Source organism: Myodes glareolus, chromosome 18 (genome assembly GCF_982192425.1).
Source record: "Myodes glareolus chromosome 18, mMyoGla1.1, whole genome shotgun sequence".
Lineage (NCBI taxonomy): Eukaryota > Metazoa > Chordata > Mammalia > Rodentia > Cricetidae > Myodes > Myodes glareolus.
This window is the reverse complement of record NC_142043.1, coordinates 10,963,997-10,989,683: the sequence shown is the minus strand read 5'-3', so window position 1 is coordinate 10,989,683 and position 25,687 is coordinate 10,963,997. Positions and strand designations below refer to the sequence as shown.

At 43.9% G+C, this 25,687-nt stretch overlaps 1 protein-coding gene across 2 annotated transcripts in view; it reads right to left on the bottom strand.

The window, feature by feature from the left end:
- Positions 1 to 25,687, bottom strand: part of Ubr2 (ubiquitin protein ligase E3 component n-recognin 2) — an 83,040-nt gene that overhangs the window by 18,252 nt on the left and 39,101 nt on the right. For both annotated transcript variants that reach the window (XM_048445343.3, XM_048445342.3), the window contains exons 16-34: positions 23,533 to 23,594; positions 22,580 to 22,690; positions 20,762 to 20,827; positions 19,134 to 19,256; positions 18,958 to 19,021; positions 18,046 to 18,170; positions 16,905 to 16,957; positions 15,182 to 15,284; positions 14,270 to 14,318; positions 12,829 to 12,983; positions 10,889 to 10,991; positions 7,995 to 8,104; positions 7,811 to 7,891; positions 7,026 to 7,204; positions 6,201 to 6,400; positions 5,186 to 5,279; positions 4,262 to 4,423; positions 2,293 to 2,396; positions 908 to 986 (exon numbers count right to left, since the gene is read on the bottom strand). In XM_048445343.3, the coding sequence (XP_048301300.1) occupies positions 908 to 986; positions 2,293 to 2,396; positions 4,262 to 4,423; positions 5,186 to 5,279; positions 6,201 to 6,400; positions 7,026 to 7,204; positions 7,811 to 7,891; positions 7,995 to 8,104; positions 10,889 to 10,991; positions 12,829 to 12,983; positions 14,270 to 14,318; positions 15,182 to 15,284; positions 16,905 to 16,957; positions 18,046 to 18,170; positions 18,958 to 19,021; positions 19,134 to 19,256; positions 20,762 to 20,827; positions 22,580 to 22,690; positions 23,533 to 23,594 (2,023 nt within the window). The remainder of the gene's footprint in view (positions 1 to 907; positions 987 to 2,292; positions 2,397 to 4,261; positions 4,424 to 5,185; positions 5,280 to 6,200; positions 6,401 to 7,025; positions 7,205 to 7,810; positions 7,892 to 7,994; positions 8,105 to 10,888; positions 10,992 to 12,828; positions 12,984 to 14,269; positions 14,319 to 15,181; positions 15,285 to 16,904; positions 16,958 to 18,045; positions 18,171 to 18,957; positions 19,022 to 19,133; positions 19,257 to 20,761; positions 20,828 to 22,579; positions 22,691 to 23,532; positions 23,595 to 25,687) is intronic.

The window sequence follows — 25,687 nt, the reverse complement described above, 5'->3', positions numbered from 1 at the left end:
TGCCTGGTATTCATAGGGCCCTGAGTTCAGTAATCAGCACGGGGTCACAGAAAGTGCAGAAGAAAGGTTATGGAGGGTATGGACATCAGTACGGGAAAAGACAAACCCAGGACTCGGGGAAGCAGAGCAGCAGAGGCTGAGGCCCTCTCCACATCAGGCCTTCACTCGGGACACACAGGCACAGACCCCAAAAGACCTTACACTGTTGTCACCCCGCCCTTACCACCTGCACTCCCTCCCGCCAGGGATGAGGAACGAGGCACACAGAGGTTAAGGAATCACAGTCACACAGAATGAGCAGTGGCACCAAGCAGCCTGGTTCTGGCCCCCGAGCTGGACTTTGTAACTAACTGGCTCCTGAGTACAACAAAAGAGGAGTCTGGGTGACTAAGGGAAAGGTGGAGATCAGAAGGAGGCCTAAGCTCTGGTGGAGCTGAGTGGCCTAGGTTAAGATCTCGTGATGATGTGTCAGGGAGTCAGGGACACAGCGGCAGTGGACACTGTGGAGCAGCAGGCGCTGTCAGGGTGAAACCTGTCCATCAGTGGCTCTCACCCTTCTTAATGCTGCAGCACTTCAACTCAGCTCCTCACTCTGGGGTGACTCCAACCATAAAATTATTTCCTTACTACTTCATAACTAATTTTGCAACTGTTATGACTCATAATGTAAACATCTGATATGCAGGATATCTGATACTTGTCCCCTGTGGAAGGGTCATTTGATCCCTCAAGGGGTCACGGCCCACAGGTTGAGACCACTGCTCACACAGCTTTGATTGTTACAACAACATGCAGTATGTGAACTTGAGGCAGCATTCCACCCTCAGGCCTGCCAAGACACGCTCCACCCACAGCTCGCTTAGCTTTTCAAGGGCTAGACTGAAAGGGGAGGATATCGTATACTCACTTAGGCTGAAAATCAGGCCTGAAGCCTTCCGGGACCTGTATGTCACTCATGTCTTCTACATTCTCTGAAGAGGGAGCATCTGTAGAAATAGGCATTTTATACAGTTATTCAGCAGAACACAATCTTTATGTATTTCTGCCATGTAGGCAAACAAAAAAAAAACCTGAAAGAAATTCCACTGACTCCAAACCGCCAAAGCGTCCGCACAAGGCACGAGTGCTGCTGTGGCCGAGCGTGCGCTATCTGTAGCTGTTCACGCTGACGTCATAGCACAGCCAAAGCCTCCTGCCCATGACACTTTCCTCCAGCACAGAGCGCAGAGCAGGGCCTATGAAATGCTGCTCCCGCCAGCGAAAACCAACACTAGTCCTTCACCTCAGTCTGTCAATGGCCGAGAGAGAAGCGCTATTATAAACACGAGCTGTGTGTTCTCAGAGAAAGGGGAGTCACGTGTACTCCACTGCAACACAGACAAGTGAAACAAATCAGGTTACTTATTTTTATTGTTCTCTTGAGACTGGGTGAACCATGTAGCCCAGGCTAGCCTTTTATGATCTTCCTGTCTCAGTTTCTCCAGTGCCAAGATCACAGACGTGTTACACCACTACTAGCTTATATTAAATTTTAAGATGGAAGGTTTCATTTGTAAATATATAAAGAGATTTTATCATTTATTTATATACTTTATTTATTTTTATTTTTTTGAGATAGGGTCTCAGTATGTCACTCTGCTCAATCTTAAGTTCACAGAGATCTGCCAGACTCTGCCTCCCCAATGCTGGGACTGAAGGCATGCGTAACTATGCCCAACCTTATTTATATTTTTAAAAACATTTATTTTTATTTTATGTGTATGAATGTTTTGCCTACAAGTAAATTTGTGCACCATGTGTGTCTGGTGCCTACTGACGTCAGAAGGGTGCTTAGATTCCCTAGAAATTACAAATAGCCACCATGTAGGTGCTGGTAACTGAGATGTTTTAAGAGAGCAACCAGTGCTCCTAACCACCGAGTCATCTCTCCAGCTGCTATTACATAGATTCAGATTTTTATTTTATTTCTCTGTGTGTGTCTATGAGTGAAGGCAGATGTGTATGTGGGTACCAGAGGCTAGCAGAGGGTGTTGGAGGCCCTGGAGTTAGAGGCAGCCACAAACCTGTGACGTGGGTGCTGGGAACTGAACTCAATCAAGTCCTTTGCCAGAGCAGCAAGTGCTCTGAATCACTTGAGCCATTTCTCCAGACTCTCGTTTTAAAAACAATTTTGTTTGGAGACACATTTTCCAACCAACTCATACTTTAGAGAAAAAAGTACACCACAGTTTGTGCATGGGTATGCATGAGCATGAACACACGCACACCCGCAGGCACACCCGCAGAACTTACCAGAGGCACTTTCTTCTTTCCTAAGCACCTGCAATGCTTTTATCTGCTGAGATACTGTTCTAATCCACTGTGTCAGATCTGGTTGGTCTGAAAAATTTAACCTCCTAGAAGAGATTACAGAGAACACTTAATGCTTTGTTGATTAGTTTAATTAAGATACAAAAGCTGTCCAGTGGTAGTGGCAGGTGAATCTCATAAAACAAAGCAAATGAAAGAAAAAAAAGTTTAAAAAGCTTTCCTGAATAATATATGCATTTTAGACACATTTCAAATCAAGCTTATGGGGTAGGCGAGATGGCTCAGAGGTTAATTAAAAGCACTGGCTGTTCTTACAGAAGACCTGGGTTTGATTCCCAGCACCCTTACGGTGGCTCACACCCATCACTCCAGAGGACTCGATACTCTCTTCTCCTGGCCTCTGTGGGCACCAAGCTGACCTGTGGTACACAGACACTTATGCAGGCATGACACCCATACACACAAAATAAAACCCAAAAGTTAGACCAGGGAAAATGTGTCGTATTAAAAACAAAAAAGTCTGGGTCTAGTGAGATGGTTGAGCCAGAAAGGGGCTTGCTGCTAAGCCGACAACCCGAGTTCAATTCCTAGAATCCACAGGGTGACTGTCATATGATGGACCGGGGATGCCCACATGGGTGAGATGATGAGTTTAATGTGAACAATGAAAGCAAAAACTTCAGGAGACATACTGGCCAACAGAAATGAAATTATATTTTGATCAATGATGATAATATCACTGAAAGTACTGCTTATTTTTAGTATTGGAATATGACAGAATTTCTTAAACTTCACAATTACCAATACCACAAATGTTCATCACATGCTTAGTGACAAACCTAGCAAAGCTCTTACTGTAAGATGCTCATAGCCTCCCATCTGATCCTCCAAATGCTTCTAGGTATGACTGTGCCCATGTCATACACAAGGACACTGAGTTATGCAGCCTGACTTAGGTCCTGAGGGGGCAGAGCTGACATTTGGACTCAATCGTGTCAGATCCCAAAGACTGTTCTACAACATTCTTCAGTTGTGGCTATGCCATCATTAACAACTATAAGAAAGAAACAAAAAACCTGGCCACCAAAGTCACAGGTAAAACCAACCAATGTAATTTCTCCTCACAGGCAGCTGATACTTCCTAGTTCAAATACAGGGGTACGTTAGCACCGTAACGCTCCTTTGTGATCAGAAAGCACAGAATAACTGAGCACTGACAACAGCTATAAATGTTTTGTGGCACCAAAGACAAAGTCAGACTCTGAGTCCCTAAACTAAAAAGAAAGACAACCTCTGCTCTAAACCGAATCCAAAGAAAGAGAAACAGGTAACTTATACTCATAAAACTTATGTTAAATACCCACATAGTTATTTTTTAAAGATTTACTTGGACCTGGGTCCTCTGGAGAGCAGGAGTGTTAGGGCTCGGCCATCTCTCCAGCACTTATTCACCGTGTATGGTGTGTGCCCATGTATGCCAAGGAAACATATGGAGAGCAGAAGACAGGTTTTTTTTTTTTGTTTGTTTTTTTTAAATTTTGGAGACAGAGTCTTACTGTGCAGCCTAGACTAGAACTCAGAGCTCTACCTGCTTCTCAAATGCTGGGACGAAAGGTGTGCACTACCACACCCAACAACAGACTGAGTAGTACCTTTGGGAAGAATGAGGGAACATCTTTAAAGTAAGATTTCTATAAATAAAGGAGATACTAGGTTTTCAGGGATAAACAAAGTTTACATCATCTTATGGGGAAATAAAACAAGTTATATTTTGGCTTGTTCCCTTTTACAGCTCATAACCAAGCTCCACAGATCGGCTAGAAGAGATGACTGAATAACATGTTTAGAAGGTTAGGTGGGTCGCATTACACAATTGCCCAGAGCTGAGTCTCTCTCCTCCATCACCTACAAAGCCAATCTCTGATGCAGCACAGTGCTGGGAAGAGCTCACCTGCCGAAGGCACTCCTTGGTGGAAGCAGCAGGGGGATCACGGTGTTGCTCAGGCACTCACAGAGTGGGCAGAGGAACTCGCCGTTCTCTACGTCATAGCTAGTGTGCAAGCGCAGTCGCTGCTGCCTTCGCTGTTCTTTAGCTTGAACGGAATCAAAATACCTTCACAATTAGAGAACAGGGGTGTCAAAATCCATGGGGTTTATGTCAGCAGGAGGTGCAAGCATCAACATCCTTAAGTAATTTTTCTCGCAAACAATTAAAAACTTGACTGAACTGTCCTAAACACAGGCAGTATAGTATGACTTCTGAATTACTTTACTCTTCAAGGTGGATTTGGAGTCCTAACACAGAAGCAGTGTAAACAACAAAACCTGACTGATCTAATAAGCATTTCAAGAGAGGGAAGAGTCACTTCCCAGTGCTCACTGTCTGGGGCAGCCACACCAAGAGTGAGCACAGTGCTGGAGAGCACATGAAGCACCAGGGCAGAGCAAGGGGAGGGCTCCCCCTCTCGGGCCTCGGGAGCCACAGAGTATGTACTAACACCTTTGTAATTCAGAAGTGTTCACCTTGGACCTGAAGAAAGAATGCATTACCCATATAGCCTATATGATATAGAGTTCACCCTACTGTACCAAATCTTTCTGTCCTTCCATCTTGTTACCTAACGGAGAGCTGGTCTCTTCTCTGGAGGGATGATATATCTGATACAGTTATATTAAAATGTACCCGTCACTCTCAAGTTTCTTACTATTCCTTTACATTCATTACAAAGCAAGTACTTATTTATTAGGCAAATACACATAAGTTTGCTAGTATCTTTAGTTCTTATCCCCAGCCCTAGAATAAAATTTCTTTTGTTTTAAAAGTTAATTCTGAGCCTTCAGATGGCTTCTCTTGAGTAATAAGAATATAAATTACCTTTGCCAACAATGGGCATGCATAACATGTCCACAGCTACCAGTGTGTGTTCCGCAAGATAGATCAGGGTGCATGAATAATGGATCATATTTTTCTGCGTTACAAAACAAAGATATAAAAGATATAAAAACAAAACTCTAAGCATTTAACTTTTCTATGGTCAACGTGGACCCTTAGGTTTGTGAAGACCTGGGTGAGGAAACGCTAATTTACATTGACTTTAGATAGCACCAATTTAGGCAAGACTCTAGTAACTAAAAATTGAGAATCTTGTAATTCTCATTACCTGTGGAAGACAACAGCCCTGACGGTGATGTGAGGTTGAAAGTGCATTAGATAACTGGCCCTCCATACCACAAGCCCTGCATCTGTGGTGTCCATAGAAGGCGGGCCAAAACATCCAGGAAACCCTCCACAGGAGCTCACATACCCTCCTTACGTCCGTCATTCTCTCGTTACACAGCATCGAAACTGTAATCTAGAGATCAAGTATCTAGAGGATTCACCAAGACTGCATGCAATTCCTATGCATTTGAGCAGGGTTTCCCCTCCTCAGTGCTAAGGATGAAAGCCAGACCTGCACTCCCAGCAAGCAAGTGTTCAGCCCCTGAGCTCCCCACCTAGCACTATACCATCTTATACAGGGACTTGAGCACACCTAGGATTTTTTATATACACTCTTGATAATAAAGGATCATGATCTATCTAAAGCTTTGATTGCTGAGAGACTCCAGTTCCCCATCATGCCTCATGCCCTGAGCTCAGAGAAGAAATTCTGAGAGATGTGTTAAGATACAGTCTCAAACTATAGCCCTGTCTGGCCTTGAACTCAGCCTCTGAGTACAGGGATTACAGATGTGAATCATGATGCCTGGTATGGAGTACAGGGATTACAGATGTGAATCATGATGCCTGGCATGGAGTACAGGGATTACAGATGTGAATCATGATGCCTGGCATGGAGGCTGCTTGTCAGTGAAACTGGGTTAAAATCTAGTAAAAAGCTAGAACTTACCTGGATCCTGAATGAATTTAGTTCTGTCTTTTGACAGTACAGTTGATCTCTGAACAAATGCTGCCAAGACCATTGCCTTGCTTTCCACAGTAACTTCTTGTTCCTCTTGACATAATATACAGGTGACAACCTGTCTCTGTTCAGGAACCTGTGTCTGTGCTGGGCCCAGTGCTGTGAGTGCTGTATCTGAAACCAGAGGGCTGCAACAAAAAGGTTATGAAGACACTGAGTGAGCAAAGCAGTTTCTCTATAATCATTAGTGACAGATTCCAGACAGACACATGTTGAACCCATGATTTTTATAACACTAAGTGGTATGAGTCTTTTATGTGCTTCAACACAATCTCTAATCTTAGAGCAACCTGCCTGCAACACATACCAGTGTTCAATCGTTCATGAACATCAAAGGTTCTCTGTAGAAGGTAACACTCTAGATAGACACACAGATCACCCAGAGCTAGAGATTTCTTTTTGTGTGTACATGCACATGTATTTGGGGGCCATAGATCAACCCCAGGTGGCAGGACCTCTCACTGGTCTGGGGTTTGCTGACGAGGTTAGGCTGTCTGGCCATCGCCCCAGGAACAGCCCATCTCTACCTCCCCAGCACTGGGATTACAAAAGCATGCGCCAGCTTTAGCTCTGGGAGAAAACTCAGATCCGTGTTTGTTTGGTACACAGTTTACTGGCTGACCTTGGGCTATTTCCCTTGCCTAGAAGTGAACGTCTTTTAATGGAGACTTCCACTTCTACTCAATTACGACAGGATTAAAAGCATACCAAACAACTAATGATCGAAGTCTGAAAAGTCATTATTTTGTTTACCTGCTGTCAGGAGCAGCAGAGGCAGAGGTGTCCAGCTCTGTGGTCTGCTGGAAGAGCTCTTTGTTCTCATCAATAAAGTGCCGCTGCATCTCAGACATCTGGGCCATGATCTTCTCCCGGCGCAGTCTAGCAATCTCTGCTTTCCTTTTCCTCTCTGCTTTGTCTTTGTCTCTTGAGCTCTGGAAAGATGCTCAGTCAGTCAGTCTGTTAGAGGTCAGTCTTTTCCCCTAAGCAAAGCATCTGTACTGTAATAAGATCCACTCCATCACCTTCTTATTTAAATGCAAGAGTCAATCTAAGGTACTAAGGGAAAGGACAAACTGGAATATTGCTACAGGCTATAATATATGCATCTTTTGGAATTTAACTTTCATGAATGGCATCAACTACTGCCTTACTGCAGAGAAACCTAATTTGTTCATACTAACCTGCTAAAGTTTTTTGTATTATTAGCTTATCTTTTTTTTGAGACACGGTTTCAATGTTACAGCCTTGGCTGGTCTGGAATGAGTTACATAGACCAGAAAAGCCTTGAACTCAGAGATTCACCTGCTTCTGCTTCCTGAGTGCTGGGGCTAATGGGATATGCTGGCATGCCTGGCTCTAACTTGCTTTTTTGGTCGTTTTTTTTCAAGATTGGGTTTCTCTGCATATCCTTGATTGTCTTGGAACTCGTTCTGTAGACCAAGCTGGCCTAGAACTCAGAGATCCACATGTCTTTGCCTCCCAAGTGCTGGGATTAAAGGCGTGCGCTATCACCGCCTGGCTTAGCTTCTTTTTACTACCTCTTCCATTATGGTTCCTTCTGTCTCTGCCACAGGACTGGTGGATGAACTCTCTCTTATCTTCTTAATTGCATTAAACATCTGAAAAAAAAAACCCTCTATTATCCTGAAGTTAAGAGACATTATTACAAATAACAAGTATTTAATGTTTCTCACAAGCTGCAAAGCAATGTGGAAATGTTACCTTTAACAACCACCTAATCATATCTTTGTGGACTTCCAGGGAGGGAGCATTCTGCAACGTCTCAAGCATAGCAAGGATGCTTGGGGAGTTATTTGGTGCATCACCAGGTTCTGAGAAAAAGAAACAGAAGGCACAAAACCAGCTCATACTTCATAGCACTCACTCCTGCAGAAGAGAATGCGACTGCCTATCATTTAATACACTCGGCCTGACTGTGCATGTGTCTGTGAGTGCATGTGGAAGCCAGAGGCCAGCTGCCTCGCTGTTGTTCTTTACCTTATTTTTTGAGTCAGGATCCCATGCTGGGCCTGGAGTTCAGTGATTGGCTAGACTAGCCAGCCACCCAGCCTCTGGGATCCACCCCCTGGAAACTGACACCTTATAGCAATGAGAGAATGAATGGACTCAGAGATATTTTTTGTGTGGTTATTGGAAAACATAAGCATCACAGCCAAAGGAGGCAGAAGAAAGGATGTGAACTCCTGGGAAAATGCCAGTAGATAACAGAATGCAGATGGGCTGGCACCTATGAAAATCAAAGCACATCTGCAGTGGGCAGAGGCAGCTTCTCCCTCTGCTCTTCCCTGCATGCATGGGAGCAAAGAAGGAAACCAGACGTGTCAAGACAAACAGCACTGCTGCTTATCTTCGGCACAGCGGCTGCACCTTAATCTACTGCTATTTCAGCCGGCAACTGCGACTCTGAAGTGAACAGGCTTGCTTCTCTCCCAGCTGCTCAGGCTGCAGCCTGGTGGGAATTCTGTCCCCATACACAGTGGCTCTGATGCTGTCACTAAAGGTAGCTTTAACTAAATATCTATCATTCTAGTTATAAATACAACTTGAGATTCAAAGGCTGGGATGAAAACCCGATAGCTCAGAGAGGATGAGCAGCAACTAGCTACCTCTCTCCTTGCTGGACTCTGGCAAAACAAAAAAGCCACTCCACTCCAAATCCCTTCACCCATTACTCCTGGTACATCTCTCTATCTCTTCCAGATACCCTTTGATGCTCCAGGATTACTTTCTATCAACTAGTCGCTAACTCAGACTCCTGGACCCAAAGTTAATTTTATTTAATTAATGCAAATGCTAAAAACTTGGGGTTCACTGTGTGATCAAATATCCCCCAACACAAATATCCCCCTTCTCGGTTCTTTCTACCCTTCTCTTGCACAGCCATAAAACATTCTCACCATCATTTAAAAGAAAGAAGTTACAGAAATAATCCTTTCAACCCAGGAATTCCTACATTTCCATCCCAGCACCATGAGTTCACCCATGAACACCCTAGTAAAGGGCTGTTGGTGAGCTAGGCAGGAAAGGCACAAGTTGAGCCTGATCATCTTTGGGAGCAAAGAGAAACACAGAAACTGAATGTGTGGGCTACCATGGGGCACAAAATGGCACAATCTGATCCAGAAAACATGAATAACTATATAAAATTCACAAGATATATTTTTAAAAATCCTAAACAATACAGATTCATAGTTGTAACCTACAAGAGTAAAAGAATGAGTGCTTATTCTAAAAATGAATTTTCAAGTATTGGCTAAGCAGTGGAGGAGCATGCCTTTAATCTCAGCATTTGGGAGGCAGAGGCTGGCAGATCTTTGTGAGTTCGAGGCCAGTCTGATCTACAGGATAGTCAAGAAACCCTGTTTAGGGGAGGAAGATGGGAAGAAAGGAGTGAAGTATTGCCAGGTATGGTGGCGCATGCCTTTAATCCCAGCACTTGGGAGGCAGAGGCAGGAGGATCTCTGTGCTTTGAGGCCAGCCTGGTCTATATAGTAAGCTCCAGAACAGCTAGGACAAATTACAAAGCTTATCGCAAAGAAACAAAACAAGTGAATTATTAAACCAGGCACGGTGGTACACTCCGTTAACAGCAGCAATCAGGATGCAAAGGCAGGCGGGTCTCTGTGAGTCTGCAGTCAGCCTGGACTACACAGTCAGCCCAATCAGCCTGGTCTATACAAAACCAGCCAGGCTTACATATCGAGCCTCTGCCTCAATAAATAAATAAATACACATAAAAACAAATATACCAAGTATTAACTGGTGAAGTTCAGGGGTATGTATATGGGTGTTACTACATAAGTCCTTCAGTTTCTATTATTATGTGTGTGTCTATGGATATCAACCACAGCTAATATGTAAACATATACATCTTAAAAAAAACCTCTTAGTGTATATATGTGTTACTGAGGACTGAATTCAGGATTACTGGAAAAATTTTAAAACAAAAAGTCACAAAACAACATCTTCCTGGCCTTTTAAAAAGTCACATAATTCAAATATAAACAGCAACAACAAAAAGTCAAATTACTTTATATAAAGCTAGAATCCAATCCCCTCCAGCAAACCTTTCAATCTTGAACGCTGCAGACCCCCTCCACCACGTTTTTGTAAGCTAGGAGAATAACAAAGGTGAAGTGCTGACATTCTTTGTGTTTCTCCTAGAGGTAAATATATGTGTGACACCAATTTCATAAGGGGACCACACAGTAAATGACTCCTCTGGCAGCCTCCGTATCAAGTTATGTGAGCCTCAAAAGGCTGCAGTGAACTGTCATACCAGTTTTCAAGCTAATAACTCTACATTATTTTCTGCCCTTTGTGAATTAACATTTGTGAACTCCAGCATGCACAGACCCTAAATATTTTTGTTAGGCTCTAGTGACACCACTATTCAGATGTAATATCTCTAATATCCAGTCCCAAAGAGTTTTTTCTACCGGGATCCAATACAGTATCATTTCACAGATGGACAAGGTAGTCTCCAACATTTCAATTCAGTACAAGCCATTTGAAGCTCGACAAGTAATAGCAGTTATGAGCCATCGCTTAAAACCACTAGGCGAGCGCAGGGGGAATGGAGCGGTCATACGTACTTGAGATCTTCTGAGTGAAGGTGAACGTTTCCACGTGCCCTTCCATGGCACTCTCCAGGTGCTGCTTTTCCTCCTGGAGGGCCATCCCAATCAGATGCAGCACCTGAAGCACAAATTCTCATGTTTAGAAAATAAAAAAATCTAAAACACAAATATTTAAAAAAGGATGAAAATATTTACTATTGAAAAATAGCAAACCATACACTAAACACAACAAAAACAAATCTCAATTGTTTATTCAGAAAAAGGGGTCATGCTTGTATCCTAACAGAGAATTTCTGGCAAAGAAAAACAAAATTTCCCATTTCAGCTAGGAAGAGATTTCAAGTGTGATTTTTTTTTTGTTGTTTGTTTGTTTTGCTTTGTTTTTTCGAGACAGGGTTTCTCTGTAGCTTTTGGAGCCTGTCCTGGAACTAGCTCTTGTAGACCAGGCTGGCCTTGAACTCACAGGGATCCACCTGTCTCTGCCTCCCGAGTGCTGGGGATTAAAGGCATGTGCCACCACCGCTCAGCCTCAAGTGTGAATTAAGGTTCTCTCCAGCTACTGCTGTGACAAGCTATGTGTGCATATATGTAATTTCCAGCTTTGTCTCATACCTATACGATGGCCTTGAAAAAAACCAAACCAAACCAAACCAAACCACCTAACCACGTGGCCAAAGCAAGGTTTCGGGCATCTAACACACACTCATCCGAGTTATATCTAGTTCTCATCTCCAAGGACTACATTTTCTTTCCAAATATTTTAATGTAATTTAATTTCACGTGTCTGAGTGTTTGACTTCACGGATGTCTGTGTACCACACGCCTGGTGCTCAAGGAGCTCAGAAGAGGGTGTCAGGTCCCCTGAAACTGCAGTTCCAGATGGTTGAGTCACCATGTGGGTGCCGCGAGGTGAATCCTAGTCTTCCAAGAGCAGCCAGGGCTCTTAACCACTGAGCCATCTCTCCAGCACCTCCAAGGACTAAATTTTAACCATTTGAAACAGAGATACTTCTATCTTGAACACCAGATTATGTTTGTAGTTTCCCACCACCTCACAGATACCCTTCCCATGTCCTGAGAAACCAGAGAAACCTGGGCCTACTGCTCTTCATCTCACAGTTCAACCATCTCCCACGGTCTGAAGAGGGTGGCCGTCCCTCCATGCAGGGGAAAAGGCTGCCAAGGACGTAGAAGAACTTGACAGGCTTGAGTCAGAGTCTATACAGGACGAACACCAGTCATTCTCGCTTCATCAGGCCCCACGGATATTTTCTCACACACAGCAGCCCCCAGGACACCCAGCTGTCTGAGCTCACATCTTAAATACAGGCTTAGAAAGGGGAGGGGGTGAAGGATACACATGCCTTAACCAATGAGATACTTGAGCCTGCTGAGGCAGTCCATTAATGGCAGCTGTTAGAGGAAGGCCTGCCTTCATCTGAATTCTTGGCTTTCCTGTTTTTACATGATATTCTTGCAGGAAGCCCTCAGAGACAACGCCTTCATCTATTAGCCGAGAAACAGAAGCTTCACTCTAGGCTTCTGAGCTTGTAAGTACTGGATGTGCAGAGCCTGGTGGAAGGAGGGTATGGTGCAGAGTGCACGTTCTACTGACTGAATAGATGTCACAGTGGAGGAACCTCGTTGAGACTCAGCTTCCCCGCGGATATAATCATTGAGCATGTGTGGGTCTGCTAACTGAAGACTGACGTAACCTGTGTGACAGTGTCTACATTCTGTCATATCCTGGACTGGGCAAAAGGTAGGATCAAGAGACCGAGACAGGCTGGCTAATGGGACCCAGTTAACCATAACCAACCAGTATAAAAATACCAGCAGGCACAGAGTTCATCAGAGAAAAGGGGAAGGTAATAAAATAACACATAGTCCTCATTTTTCTCTTTATTGAGACAGACTGTTTTTCAGCTACAGAAATCTGAAATACATAAACCTACCCTTTGTAGCATAGACTCCGACCAGGCAGATCCATGGTGCTCTACAGCCCACTGCAGTATTGTTCCCATGATGTATAACATGACATCAGACTGTAAAAGGTTAACCAGACTTGCAAATAAGGGGCAGAATGGAGGCAAAGCCGGAGGAGGAAGTGCTAGGAACAAAGTAGAACATGTTTAAAGGAACCATTTCTCACTAGGTAGCCCTGGCTGTCCTGGAACTTGCTATGTACACCAAGCTAGCCTCAAACTCAGATATTCTCCATGCTTTGGCCTGCTCTGCAGGGATAAAGGTGTGAGCTACCCACACCTGGTTTGTGAGGCACTTTTGGTGGGCTTCATTAAAGGACATTTACTAGCAAGTATCTTCTAGCTCTATTCTCAATGTTAGCCAAATGCACAAGGACAACTATATATTAAAAAAAGAAAGAAAAACATAACCCCAGCTGTACATAGAGTTCTCTTATCTCCAGCAATGCCTCAAGATCTCCATAAAACCGCTGACTACACAGTGACCTGGCACAGACTCCCGTCTCTCTTGGTGTGTGTGTGTTCATGTGTGTGGAGGCCAGAGGTTGATGTGGGTTGTTTTACTTGATTTACTTTGTGAAAATGATATATACCATGGCAGGATATATTGATGTCTGGCTAGTCTAGCTAGCTGATTTGCTTTGGGGCATCCTTGTCTTTGCTGGCCTCCTGCTTGCTGAGATGTAAGGTGGGCCACCAAAATCCACTCAGCTTTCTTCCTTTTTACTTATTTCTTATGTGCACTGGTGTTCTGTTGCTTGTTTTATAGGTCTGTGTGAGGGTGTTTGTTGGTTCCTCTGGTTACAGAGAGTTGTGAGCTGCCATGTCGGTGCTGGGAATTGAACCACGGTCCTCCGGAAGAGTAGCCAATGCGCTTAACCTCTGAGCCGTCTCTCCAGCCCCATTCACCCATGTTTATTTTTGTCTTCTGGAGATCTGAACTCTGGTCTTCAAGCTTGTGCAGTAAGTGCTTAGTCTGCTGAGCCATCTCTCTAGCCCGCTGTCTCATGTGGTATGTGTGCATGGGTCATCTTTCACTCCTGTCTGTGAGACGGTTGAGAGGCAGGATAGCTGGTAAAGGGAGTGGATTGAAGAAGGCCAAAAACTTCCCTACCCTGAAACCCTTCTCAAAACACAAGCAGCACCACGTGGAACAAAAGGAGTGGAGGTGAAGGACTGAGATGTCTGCAGGCATATGGGGAATACCAGGCCAACTCAGTCATTTCCGGATGTCTGGGGAGGGAGTACCATCTTAACACTACTGCACTCATTCTTCCTCAGAACAGGAGAAAGGCCACACGAAAGCTTATTCTTACATTTCCCTCCCTGCCAAGGTGACCACTATGGCCAACAGAAAACAATGTTTTGCTAGTAAGAGACTGATGTGGACTTTGGAAATGAGATTAAATACCTGTATCTTCCCTGTTCTGTCTTCTCAGTTTCCGCTGGGCTTCTTCTGCCTGATGGAAGACAATGTAACAGGGATAAGAATTACAACACACAACATTAGCATCTGTTTTCAAACCCCGTCCCTTTAATTTAATCCTGCATTTCAGGCAGGAGCTGCTATGTGTGGACTGGGTAGATGGTTTCTACCTCCTCCATGTGTAGTCCTCCCCCACCACTCATATATCACGGATAACTCTTTTTGTCAGTTAAAAGAATCCTCACACATGTTCTTTAAGATTGGGGGGGGACAGGTACAAACTGGAAACTTAACTTAGGCTTGAATGCTACGAAATGTATGAGAATAAAATAAAAACTTCACAGTAATTTTGATTTTTAACATAATTTATTGAAAAAGTTAAAAGAAGACTGCAAGTCAGTTATAGTGACGCATGCCAATAGGATTTGCTGAAGGAGTGGAGGCAGGAGGATCACGAGTTTGAGACCAGCCTAGGATACACATAAAAAAAAAGTGCAAAAATATAAGTCTTTGGAATGATTGGAAAAAACTGCATAAAAGTCAAAATGCCTATCAAATAGGACCAATTGTGAATATGTGTCAAATGGGCTTGACGATCCTGATATAGGCTGAAAATCTGTTTTCAGAAGTCAAGACTAATAAACTGGGGATGTATTGCAGTGGTAGAGAGCTTGCTAGCACATACAAAGTCCTGGGCTTGATCCCAGCACAGACAGATAAATAAGCAAATAAAGTCAGGTGTATCTGTGCAGTTAATCTTACTTACACCTAGACAGCGTGGGGAAGACCCAGTGGCCCTGCTGCTTGTGCCATTCTAATGCATGGAAGGCAGCAGAAGCCTGCTGTTTATAAGGAAACCGGACCCAACACTTCCTACCACACTGAGCTCCCGCCTACCTTGGACTGCTCTGCTCTGGAGAAGTGATAGAAATACAGGTTGAACTCCCTGGCACACTCTGGCTTCAGTTCATACATGCCTCGTCCTGTCAGCCCAGGTTTCCTATGGGGGAAGAATATTATTAGCAAGGTCATACATACCAAGAGCCTTAGATGTCCTAGTAAGACTGGAGCTCTCACATTTGCTTTTGTAGGGTGTCAAGCTGAAATTGTTCTGTGGGTTGACATAACGATACACATCAAAAGCTGAAGTCATTGTATCCAGCACCTCCACTTTGAGCTGGTCCTAACTACAGAAGTGAATGCGATGGAGACAGATCAAAGTCCAACAGAACAGGCTTCCAAGCTGCAGCATTTCTAAGCCTCTGATCACCACTACCACTACGTATGGTGTTAACTTTTCTGTTTTAACATGCAATATGTTCTAAAAACTTTTATAGGACAAATCCCATTAAAACACCTGTGTGAAATAATACTCTATAGTAAGAACACTCAACAGGGAGAAAGTATTTGCCATATATTTAATATAGAGAGAATCAATGTTTCTAACATATATAAAAAATGCTAAAACAGTAAGATGGGGATGAATGGCTGGGAAGGAAATCACACAAAAGTGTCACGATCTACAAACAGTCAAGAAACATGAGATACTCTACCTCACTGACTGCATAACGTAACTAGAAGCAAGGCAACAAGTCCATCCATTTACTACACAGAATTATAAAAGTGCACCGGGCTGGGGGAGGAGGTCATCAAGTCCTAAGTTTAGTTCAAAGCAACACCATCTGCCTTCCCCCAAAGTGAGTAAGTGCACACACATTCAGGTGTTGACAAAGCGCAGGGACCAGCAGGAGTGTAAACTGTTCGTCGGGACATAAACCTTGCTTTCCTTTCTTCAAAGAGATGCTCTGCTCGTCAAGGTAAACATACCCACGATGCACACTACCTGCTTTGATACTAGGAACATCTGGGCAGTAAAGATCTTAGCAGAGGAGGCAAGGAGACCCCTCTGCTGCTCTATCGGTTGAGCGAGGCCTGATCCTAAGAAACACCAATAAGAAGTCTAGTCCAGAATTAAAACTTGAAAAGGCCTGCCACTCTTGAAGTGACAGCTTCACCCTCTGTTTTATCAAAACACACACATTAAGAAAAGTGATTATGGGGGCTGGAGAGATGGCTCAGCGGTTAAGAGCACTGACTGCTCTTCCAGAGGACCTGAGTTCAATTCCCAGCAACCACAGGCAGGATACTGTATAAATAAATAAATCTTAAAAAAAAAATTATGGAGGCTGGAAAGACAGCTCAGTGAGAAAAGGCATTTGCTGCCAACCTGACAACCTGAGTTCAATCCCAGAAAAGCTTATCCTAGAAGAGAACTGACTTCCTCAAGTTGTTCTCTGACTGCTTTTTCTTTCTTTCTTTCTTTCTTTTTTTCTTTCTTTCTTTCTTTCCTTCCTTCCTTCCTTTTTTTTTTTTTGTTTTCAATATGGTTTCTCTGTGTAACAATCCTAGCTATCCTGAACTAGCTCTTGTAGACCAGGCTGGCCTTGAACTCACAGAAATCTGCCTGCCTCTGCCTCCTGAGTGCTTGGATTAAAGGCATGCATCACCACCGCCCGGCATAATTTGTTCTGTGACTTCTATTATGTTATGCTGAAGTAAACACAGGTGCACAAAAAATGTTAAAAAAATGAAAACTTCATAAAATATGACATAAACTCACTTGAAATGGGCAACGGTCTCAATGACGCTCTCCATGCCAGTCTCCTTGTTTTCCTAAAGAAGCAAGAAACAGCATGCTCAGCGGATGGATGGCAACTGCAGCACTCTGGGCAGTGGACTAGTCTGGTCCAGCACGAGTCCCTAACACCACCATCAGGGACCAAAGGTCAGGATGATGTGACTGAGCAAGGCCAATCAAATTAATCAGGACCCGAACTGCAGAGCCCTGGGGCTGTGTAAAAAAAAAAGCCTCTGGCAGCACATGCTGAAGAGGGGACAAAAGAGATAGCTCAGCAGTTACGAGCATCCATTGTTTTTTCCAGAGGACCCACGTTAGGTGGTTCACAAGCATCCACCTCCAGGGGATCCAATACCCTCTCTTCTGGGCTCTTTGGGCACCTGCACTCACAGGTGGACACACCTATAAAACTTGAAAACAAATAGCAGAGTCAGTGAAAATAAAGGCCTCTCAGCTATAGGAGCTGAAATTCCCATGGCTGAAAATTAGGTGGCTGAAGACTAATGGCCCTGGGAGGAAAAACAATTATAATTCAACCTACGAATGTTCTTGTACACATGACTTTTGTCACTTCAATAAGATGTGGCTCATTGTTTAAAAAAAAAAGGCTCTTCCACCAGGCTGTGGGGATGCACACCTTTAATGCTAGCTCTGGGGAATTCCAGCCTGAGACACACAGAGAAACTCAAAAAACTAAAGTCAGGAAAACAAAACAAAAACAAAAAACAAAAGACAAACAATTCTTCTGGGGCCTGAGAAGAAAAAAGCTCTGAGAAACCTGAGTCTACTTAACTCAGGTGAGTGGTAGTTCACTCCTCCCTTAACAAATCAACACACGAGGCTGGAAGTATGTGTAACCATGGCAAGTTCAGAAGACCGTAAAATGCCCTGCTAGGTGGACAAAACAACTTAGCTCTAAAAAGCATATTCTTCAGTGCTCACTCTAACTCTGCTCTGCTTTCTGCTCAGGGTTCCCAATATTTTCCTTTTAAGTTACGTCTAGCAATTCCATTCACTGGAGTTACCCACATCTCAGAACTGTAGCTTGTAGGGCTGCAGGGAAGCACACACCCCGATAGGTGGGGAAGCTGACGAGCTTTCTTTTAAAAACTGTGGCACTTACATCTTCAGGCAGAGACTTCACCAGTTCGCTGTGAGCCATAGGTTTGATGCTCAGCTGATGGATAATCTCCCGCTTAATTTCATCTGTGGCGCTCACCTGTCCAACCCCAGGACTAAATCTTTCTCCTGTCCAAAAACAAAAAGGTAGATGGATATATTTTACAGACCCATGATACTTATGTGATATATACTTTTAGTTCCTGCAACAGAATACACTCCTCTGAGTTACTCTGCTGTTGGAAAGTAACGACTGGTTTGGTGGGGAGCAAGGGCGAGAGCAGTTCCCAGCACACTAGAATGTCACGTGACTTGACGGTTGCTGGCTGCTTTGGAGAAGGATGAGAAAGAGAGGGCCTTAGCAGTAGTCAAGGCTTTTGCCCGATCCTTCTCTGGTGGCAAGGAGGGAATCCCCCCTTTCTACTTCTGCCTAGGGGCAGGCAAGATTTCACCTTGAGCCCTCTTCATTAGCTTCATTCCTGCCCGTTGGATTTGCTACTTTATGGCCACAGAAGGTCTGAAACAGCAGGTGAATGACAAGGCAGAAGGGATAAAAGAACTGGGAAAATAGGGGAGGGTCCTAGAGACATGGACATCTGTGAGCCAAGGTCTTTAGTAACTGCAATTACCACCATTCGGGTCCAGAAGCCACTTATACCAAGAACCACAGAGAGAAACAACAAACTGAAGGTTTAAGCACCAGCAGCTCTGCTTACCACCCTGTTCCTAGATAGCACAAGGCCCTACCACCCTTCCCCCAACAGTCTTTCAGTTCATTCCACTTCAGCCACTGCATCCTTTCTTCTTCCAGAGGGGAGGGAAGGGGTGTGTCCACCAGGCCCTTCTCTTAAACCAGGGACCCTGGGGACTAGGAGAGCACAGCTTCATCATCTTGGACGCGGGAGACAGAACTCACCGACAAGCATGATGATGAGGTACAGCATCTCTTCTATCAGAGTGTTGTTCTGCTGAACGACATCCTGCAGGAAGGCCAGTTCAGAGGTGAGAACACGAGCACATGGTCCCTGGATGACCATATCCCGACAGCAGAGGCTTCCTTAGCATGCGGGGTCTTGTGATACGGGTTCTTACCTTATGGGTAACCTCTGAACTGAATCTTTTCCCGTAGTCAGGCGTGCTGAAGATCTGATAGAGTTCAAAGCGGCTGAGCATGATCATCAGGAAGTGATTTGGATCCATCATGGAGACACCTGTCTTTTTTTGTTTGTTTGAGAGAAAGGAGAAGAGGAAGGTCAGAAGGAACATCCATTGTTAGTGAGAGAGGTTTTCATCCGCACAAGAAAACACAGCTTATTTGGCCGCCAATTCTAAGAAAAGATGGACGCCTGCTTAGCCATAGACCTTATATGGTGTGGCTGACAAGACGGGACAGGAATTTATTTAAGTTGGTCAAATAATCTACACAAACAATGTGCCCTATAACCTAACCCCCCACAACTACATGGGCTATCCCAGTCTCTGTCAGTTCACAGGACACTTCTAAAGCTCAGTTGCACTCTCCTGTCAGGGCTCACTGCCTGCTAGGAACTGAGAGAAATACCAACTAAGCTTCCAGTTTGTAAATACATATACCATTATTGAGATCTCCTGTTGTGGAATTCCTTTACACTGTGTGAAGATGTGTCACTGTGACTGGATTGATAAGAAGTCAAATGGCCACTAGCTAGGCAGGAGGTATATAGCAGAGACTTCTGGACAGAGAGAGCTCTGGGAAGAGAAAGGTGGAGTCACCAGCCGGTTTCAGAGAGAGAGGAAGACATGCAGGAGCAGAGGTAAAAGCCTACGTGGCAACAGGTAGATGATTAGAAATGGTCTAATTTAATTTGTAAGAGCTAGTGGAACAAGCCTAAGCTATAGGCCAAGCTTTCATAATTAATAGTGTCTCCAGGTTGTTTATTGAGAGCTGATGGCCCAAAGAAAAATCCATCTACTATCTCCCACTTTCTCTTTTGTGATAAGCAGTCTATTTCATAAAATGAAAGCTTTTATATTAATTTAATTTTCTTTTAATGCCATTTAAAAAGTTCTAAATCAAACTGAATTCTCAATAGTAGGAAACTGAACAGAGTCCTCTGGAAGAGCAGCCAGCCGCTGTGTAACACTCCTGCTGTTGTTGTTACTATTGTTAGTCTTTTTGAGACAAAGACTCACTATGTAATCAGGCTGGCCTTGAACTCACAAGGATCTGCCTGTCTCTGACTCCCAAGCACTGGGACTAAAAGTATGAGTTACCAAGTCAATCTATTAAAAAAAAGAAAAAGTTTCTCTGTGTGTGTGTCTGCCATGTGAGTGTTGTGCCTACAGAGACCAGAGAGATATTGGATGCAGGTGGTTGTGAGGGGCCTGCCTAATATAGGTGCTGGGGATAGAATTCAGGTTTTTTGGAAGAGCAGGAAGAGCTCTTAAGCACTGAGCTGTCTTTCCAGCCAGGGTTTCTGATTTTAGCACTGGGTAGATTCCCCAAGGCAGTGAGCTTGATAGGCAGGGGGCTATGGAACACACAAGCCATATCTAGCACGCTTAGCCTGACAGTTCTGGAAATCAGGTGGAAACACTGTACAGGCTGTTGGCCTGGTGTGGGAAGTGTTAGGACAGGGCAGGCAGGAGTCAGAAATATGGGAATGAGTTTTAAGAGACTGTCTCAGTGGAAGCAAGACCAAGACTCACTCTACCCCGAGGTCAGGGCTTTAACTCATTACCTGAAGCATCGCTATGTCTTTGTCGAACATCTCTCGTCTGCATTTCACATTATGGTAGTAATAGATCTACAAACAATAATTCATTATAACAGTTAAATAAACTTTAGTGGGTACAGCTTCCTGATCATTCCCTCACTCCAAGAGAAAGCATATGGGTTTGTGTAAGCACAAGTTGTGCCTCTCTGCTTATATGGATCTGGCGTGAGTTTTTAGTTATCACTATCCTAGCACAAATAAACCAATTAGAGATATCCATTCATAGTTGTTACAGTTTCCTGGGTCTCCCAACAACAACAAAAGACTGCTCCAGGAAAGTTTAGGGCTTCTGAAACTGGGGAAGAGCGGAGCAGCGATGGCTGAGCTGGTAAAGCCATTGCTGTGACATATGATGGCCTGGGTTTGATTCCCAGAATTCATGTAAAGGTGGGAAGGGGGAACCAACTGCACAAAGTTATGCAGTGATCTGCACATATGCTCTCCCAACATCACACACACACACACACACACGCACACACACGCACGCGCACGTGAACACGTACCACATTCAGCTTTATAGTCAAATAAAATAAATTTTTATCTTAATGCCACCCTGTATTTTTTTCTTCTTTTTTTTTTTTTTTGAGAGTAGATTGAGTAGCCCTGGCTAACCTAGAACTCACAATACAGATAGACCAGGCTAGTCTCAAACGCAGAGAGAACTTCCTTCATGATCCTATCTTCTGAAAGCCTGATTAAAGGCATGAGCCTATCACATCTATTTTACCCCCTGCACTTACTATTGTGTGTGTGTGTGTATGCACATGTGTATGGGCATGCACAGCATGCATGTGAATGGTGGTCAGAGGACATATGCAGGAATTGGCTGAGTTCTTTTGCCACATGAGTGCAGGTCAGTTTCCTGTCAACCTGACACAAGCTAAGGTCAAATGGGAAGAGGAACCCTCAGCTGAGAAAATGTCTTGGTAAGACTGGCTTGTGGGCAAGTCTGCGGGTATTCTCTCCATTTATGATTGATGTGGGAAGGCCCAGCCACTGGAAGCAGTGGCCCCGTTGGTCACGCGGCTTTGGGTTGTATATAAAGAAGCTAAGCAGTGCTCCTCCACAGTTGCTGATTCAGTTCCTGCCCTGACTTACCCTACAGTGAACTGTAAGATGATGGAACACCCACACAAAGCTACTTTGGGTTATGGTGTTTATTGTAGCAGTAAAAAGCAAATTAGGCCAATGTGGATGTCAGGGACTGAACTCAGGTCACCAGGTTTAGCTGCAAGTGCTCTCACCACTGAGTCTGCCCACACTCTGGGCAGTGGAGCAAGTGCAACACAGTTTAGTTTTTACTATTCAGCTTTGCACTAGAGACTGTTTCTAATAAGCGTTGATACCACTGCTACTCATTTCCACTTCCCTGATGAAATACAGACGACCTAAGAAACTTTAGCTTACTTTGGATTTAATTTTTCTAACAATTTAACACAGATAATACAGATTAAACCCCTTTTTCAAAAAAAGACTTATTTGTGTGTGTGTGTGTGTGTGTGTCTGTGTGGTACATGTGTGGGGTACACTCACAGGTCAAAAGAGGGTGTCAGAGCCCTTGGAGCTGGAGTTATGGAGGTGGTGAATAATCTGACATGGGTGCTGGGGATTGAACCCGGGTCCTCTGCAAGAGCAACAAGCACTCTTAACTGTTGAACCATCTTTCTAGACTCCAGAGTCAAAACTTTCAATGTCCATTTAAAACTATACAAGGTTTATCATAAAAGCTAATGAATGGAATCAAAACATCACAGAACTAAAAAACCAACAAAACTCACTTACCTGGTTTACTAATGAGAAGCCATTTCTTCTCCACATCCCGGCATGCACTTGGGCACATAAGACAAGACATCTAAGAGGATGCTCTATCAACATAGGTGGGCTCAGTTCACTCTGTGTGTTAAAAAAACAAAAAAAAAAATCCACCTTGTTAAAATTTGTATAAGGAAAGGCGGTTAACAGGAAAGCTTATAAAATAATACGCTGTATCTATGCTAAGACGTATTTGTGTGACAATTTTGTGTCATTTAGCTAGGTTATTTATGGCCAGCCCAACCTAGCTGTGATTGAGAGGCATTCTTTATATTTTAGTAAAGTTTGAAAATGGGAAATTATCCTCTAAAGTGGATGGGCCCCATCAACTCAGATGGAGGCTGTAGGAAAGGAGGGTTTCTCTGTGTGGGGGTGTACACGCGTTGTGGCGCATATGTGGAGGTCAGAGGAAAGCTTCGGGTATCAGTTCTTGCCTTCCACCTTGGTTAGGGTAGGCTCTCACGGCTGCTGTGACCTGTGAACGTCCCTGGTTTCTTCTGTCTTAATATGTGCTGATGCAAACAGCTCGTCCTGGCTCTGTGCACAGAAGCCATCTCATTCACTGAGCCACCTCCCCAGCCCCAAAAGTGTGGTCTCTGAAGAAGGGATTCTGCCTCCACGAAGGACTCTGCACTTGTGACTACAATGCCAGCTGTCTTCTGGGCTCTCCAGTGTCCCAGGATGCTCATTGAGACTCATTTCCAACTCCATAAATACATGAGGCAAGCCCTTAAAACAGCTCCTTACTCCTGCACGCGCGCGTGCACACACACACACACACACACACACACACACAAATTTCAACATACCCCTATTTATTGTTTCTCTTCTCTGGAGAACACACATTAATAAAAGTTTGTTTCAACTTGGTTTCAAACACAATATAATGACTAGATGTTCCTATTAATGTCGAAGCCACTTACTAGAGGTAGGAGCTCGGGGAATTTATATGCCACTTCACTTCTGCTTAATAACACATGCAAACCTGCATGGAGGAGAAACAAACATTTCCATAGTAAAACTAATGTTTACTAGACTCAATAATCACCCAACTTACTATTTAACTTTTGAAAAAAATGTTTGGGAATGTATCAGATTACAAATTAAATTATAAAATACAATGTATCTATAAATGAAGCTTTTCAATAAATCTACATTAGAGGCAGGCAGTTAGAACTCATCTTCATTAATATTGCTGACATTTTAGAAGTAAATACTGGATGTACAGACACAGCCAAAACAGCTCAACAGCAATCAAACCAATGTATATACATTATGCCAATGTAGAGGTATCTCCTGGGCCATGGGCTTCATTCTTGCTGGAAGCTGAGATCCTTCTGGCAACTGAACAGAGAAACTGGCTGACTGACCCATGGTCTGTGCTGACCTTGACCTCAGAATTAAGTTCCTTAGAATTTCCAGTTTAGAGTTGACATGGGATTTCTCTCTGTATGCTGTGAATACTCACTGGTGACTAAAGAAACTGCCTTGGCCTGTTGATAGGGCAGAATTTAGGTAGGCAGGAAAACTAAACTGAATGCTGGGAGAAAGAAGGGCGGAGTCAGAGAGAAGCCATGTAGTCCTGCTGGAGACAGATGGTAGAACCTTGCCAGTAGGCCATGAACCCCGTGGTAAAATATAAAATAATGGAGATGGGTTAAATCTAGATGTAAGAGCTAGCTAACAATATGCTTAAGTAATTGGTGAAGCAGTGTTTTAAATAACATAGTTTCTGTGTGATTATTTCAGGGCTAAGTGGCCGGGAATCAACAAGTGGCCTCTCTCCCTCCAACACAGAGTCAAAACCAATTTACTTCCTACCCATGAGAGGAACACTTTTAGCTCATAGGCCATTCCAAAGGCTACTGTTTAGGCCATTTCCTTGACAGACAGCACTTATCAGTACTTATCAGTCCCCATTCAAGCCTTTGAGAACCTTCCTCCACTGCCTGCCATTCCTAGTAACCGTTATTAGCTACTGCTGAAGCACCACCAGCATCGTCTCTACCTTGTCTGTGAACTGTGCTTTGTTTTGTTTTGAGCAGACTCTTGCTCTGTAGCCCCAGTTGGTCTCAAACTTGTGCTCAGTCCTCTTGCCTCTGCCTCTGAAGCGCTGAGGTCACTGGCATGCGCCACCAAGCCAGCTATACGGACTGCTTATTTTATTCTCTATTCTGACTACAAACACCCAGGGCAGACCTCATGGAACACTGGGAGATGAATGCTCCCAGATACTCACAGCACAAACTTCAGGGAAGGGAAGGACGTAGACAGAAATTAGTATATTTCTGGGGTTTTTGCTTTTTCACTGGTGGTAATTATTACCCTCAGCTTCTACCCTGATAACCAGGTTTTGGAAGGATACAGAGTGGTAAGTCGCTGAACTGAAGGGACCAACGTTTTCCCCCTCTCGTCTAACACTTAACCAAGAGTTTTTAGTTGCAGAAAACAAACCTGGGATAAACAAGTTATAGGAAGGAGAAAAATTTCTCCTACAACCAGAACTTTATATCCTCTATCCTCTGTCTCTCGTTATTCATTCTTTCCCTTCTTCCTTCCCTTTCTCTCTCTTGTTACTTCGACACAGGGTCACCTTGTACTGTAGGCTAGGCTTGAACTCACTGTAGGCCAGGCTAACCTGGAACTCATGGCAACTCTTCTGTGGAGTCCTGGGATCACAGGTGTCAGCCAGTGTCCACAGCTGCTGTACTATTCCACTGGTCAATGTTTACAAATAAAAGCCTCACACGCCTCAGTGTACGGCCCTGCCCTAGAGCCCGGCAGGATGTGAAAGGCTAACAGCCAGAGATGTGCGGATGCCCAAAAGATGCACTTCCAGAACAAAAGGAGTCATTAGTACCTGACCCCATGACATAAATGTCATCAATAACTCGACTCATAATTTAATAATTTAGATGAAATGAACTAATTCTTGGAAGACACAAACTGTCAATACTCCCATGAGGGATGGATACCCTCAACAAGGCCATGCTCTATCACAGGAGTTGAATCAGTAATTAACAGCCCCTTTCGTACACATTTAAGGAAGCCATAGTATGGATTCTCCAGTCTCCTAAA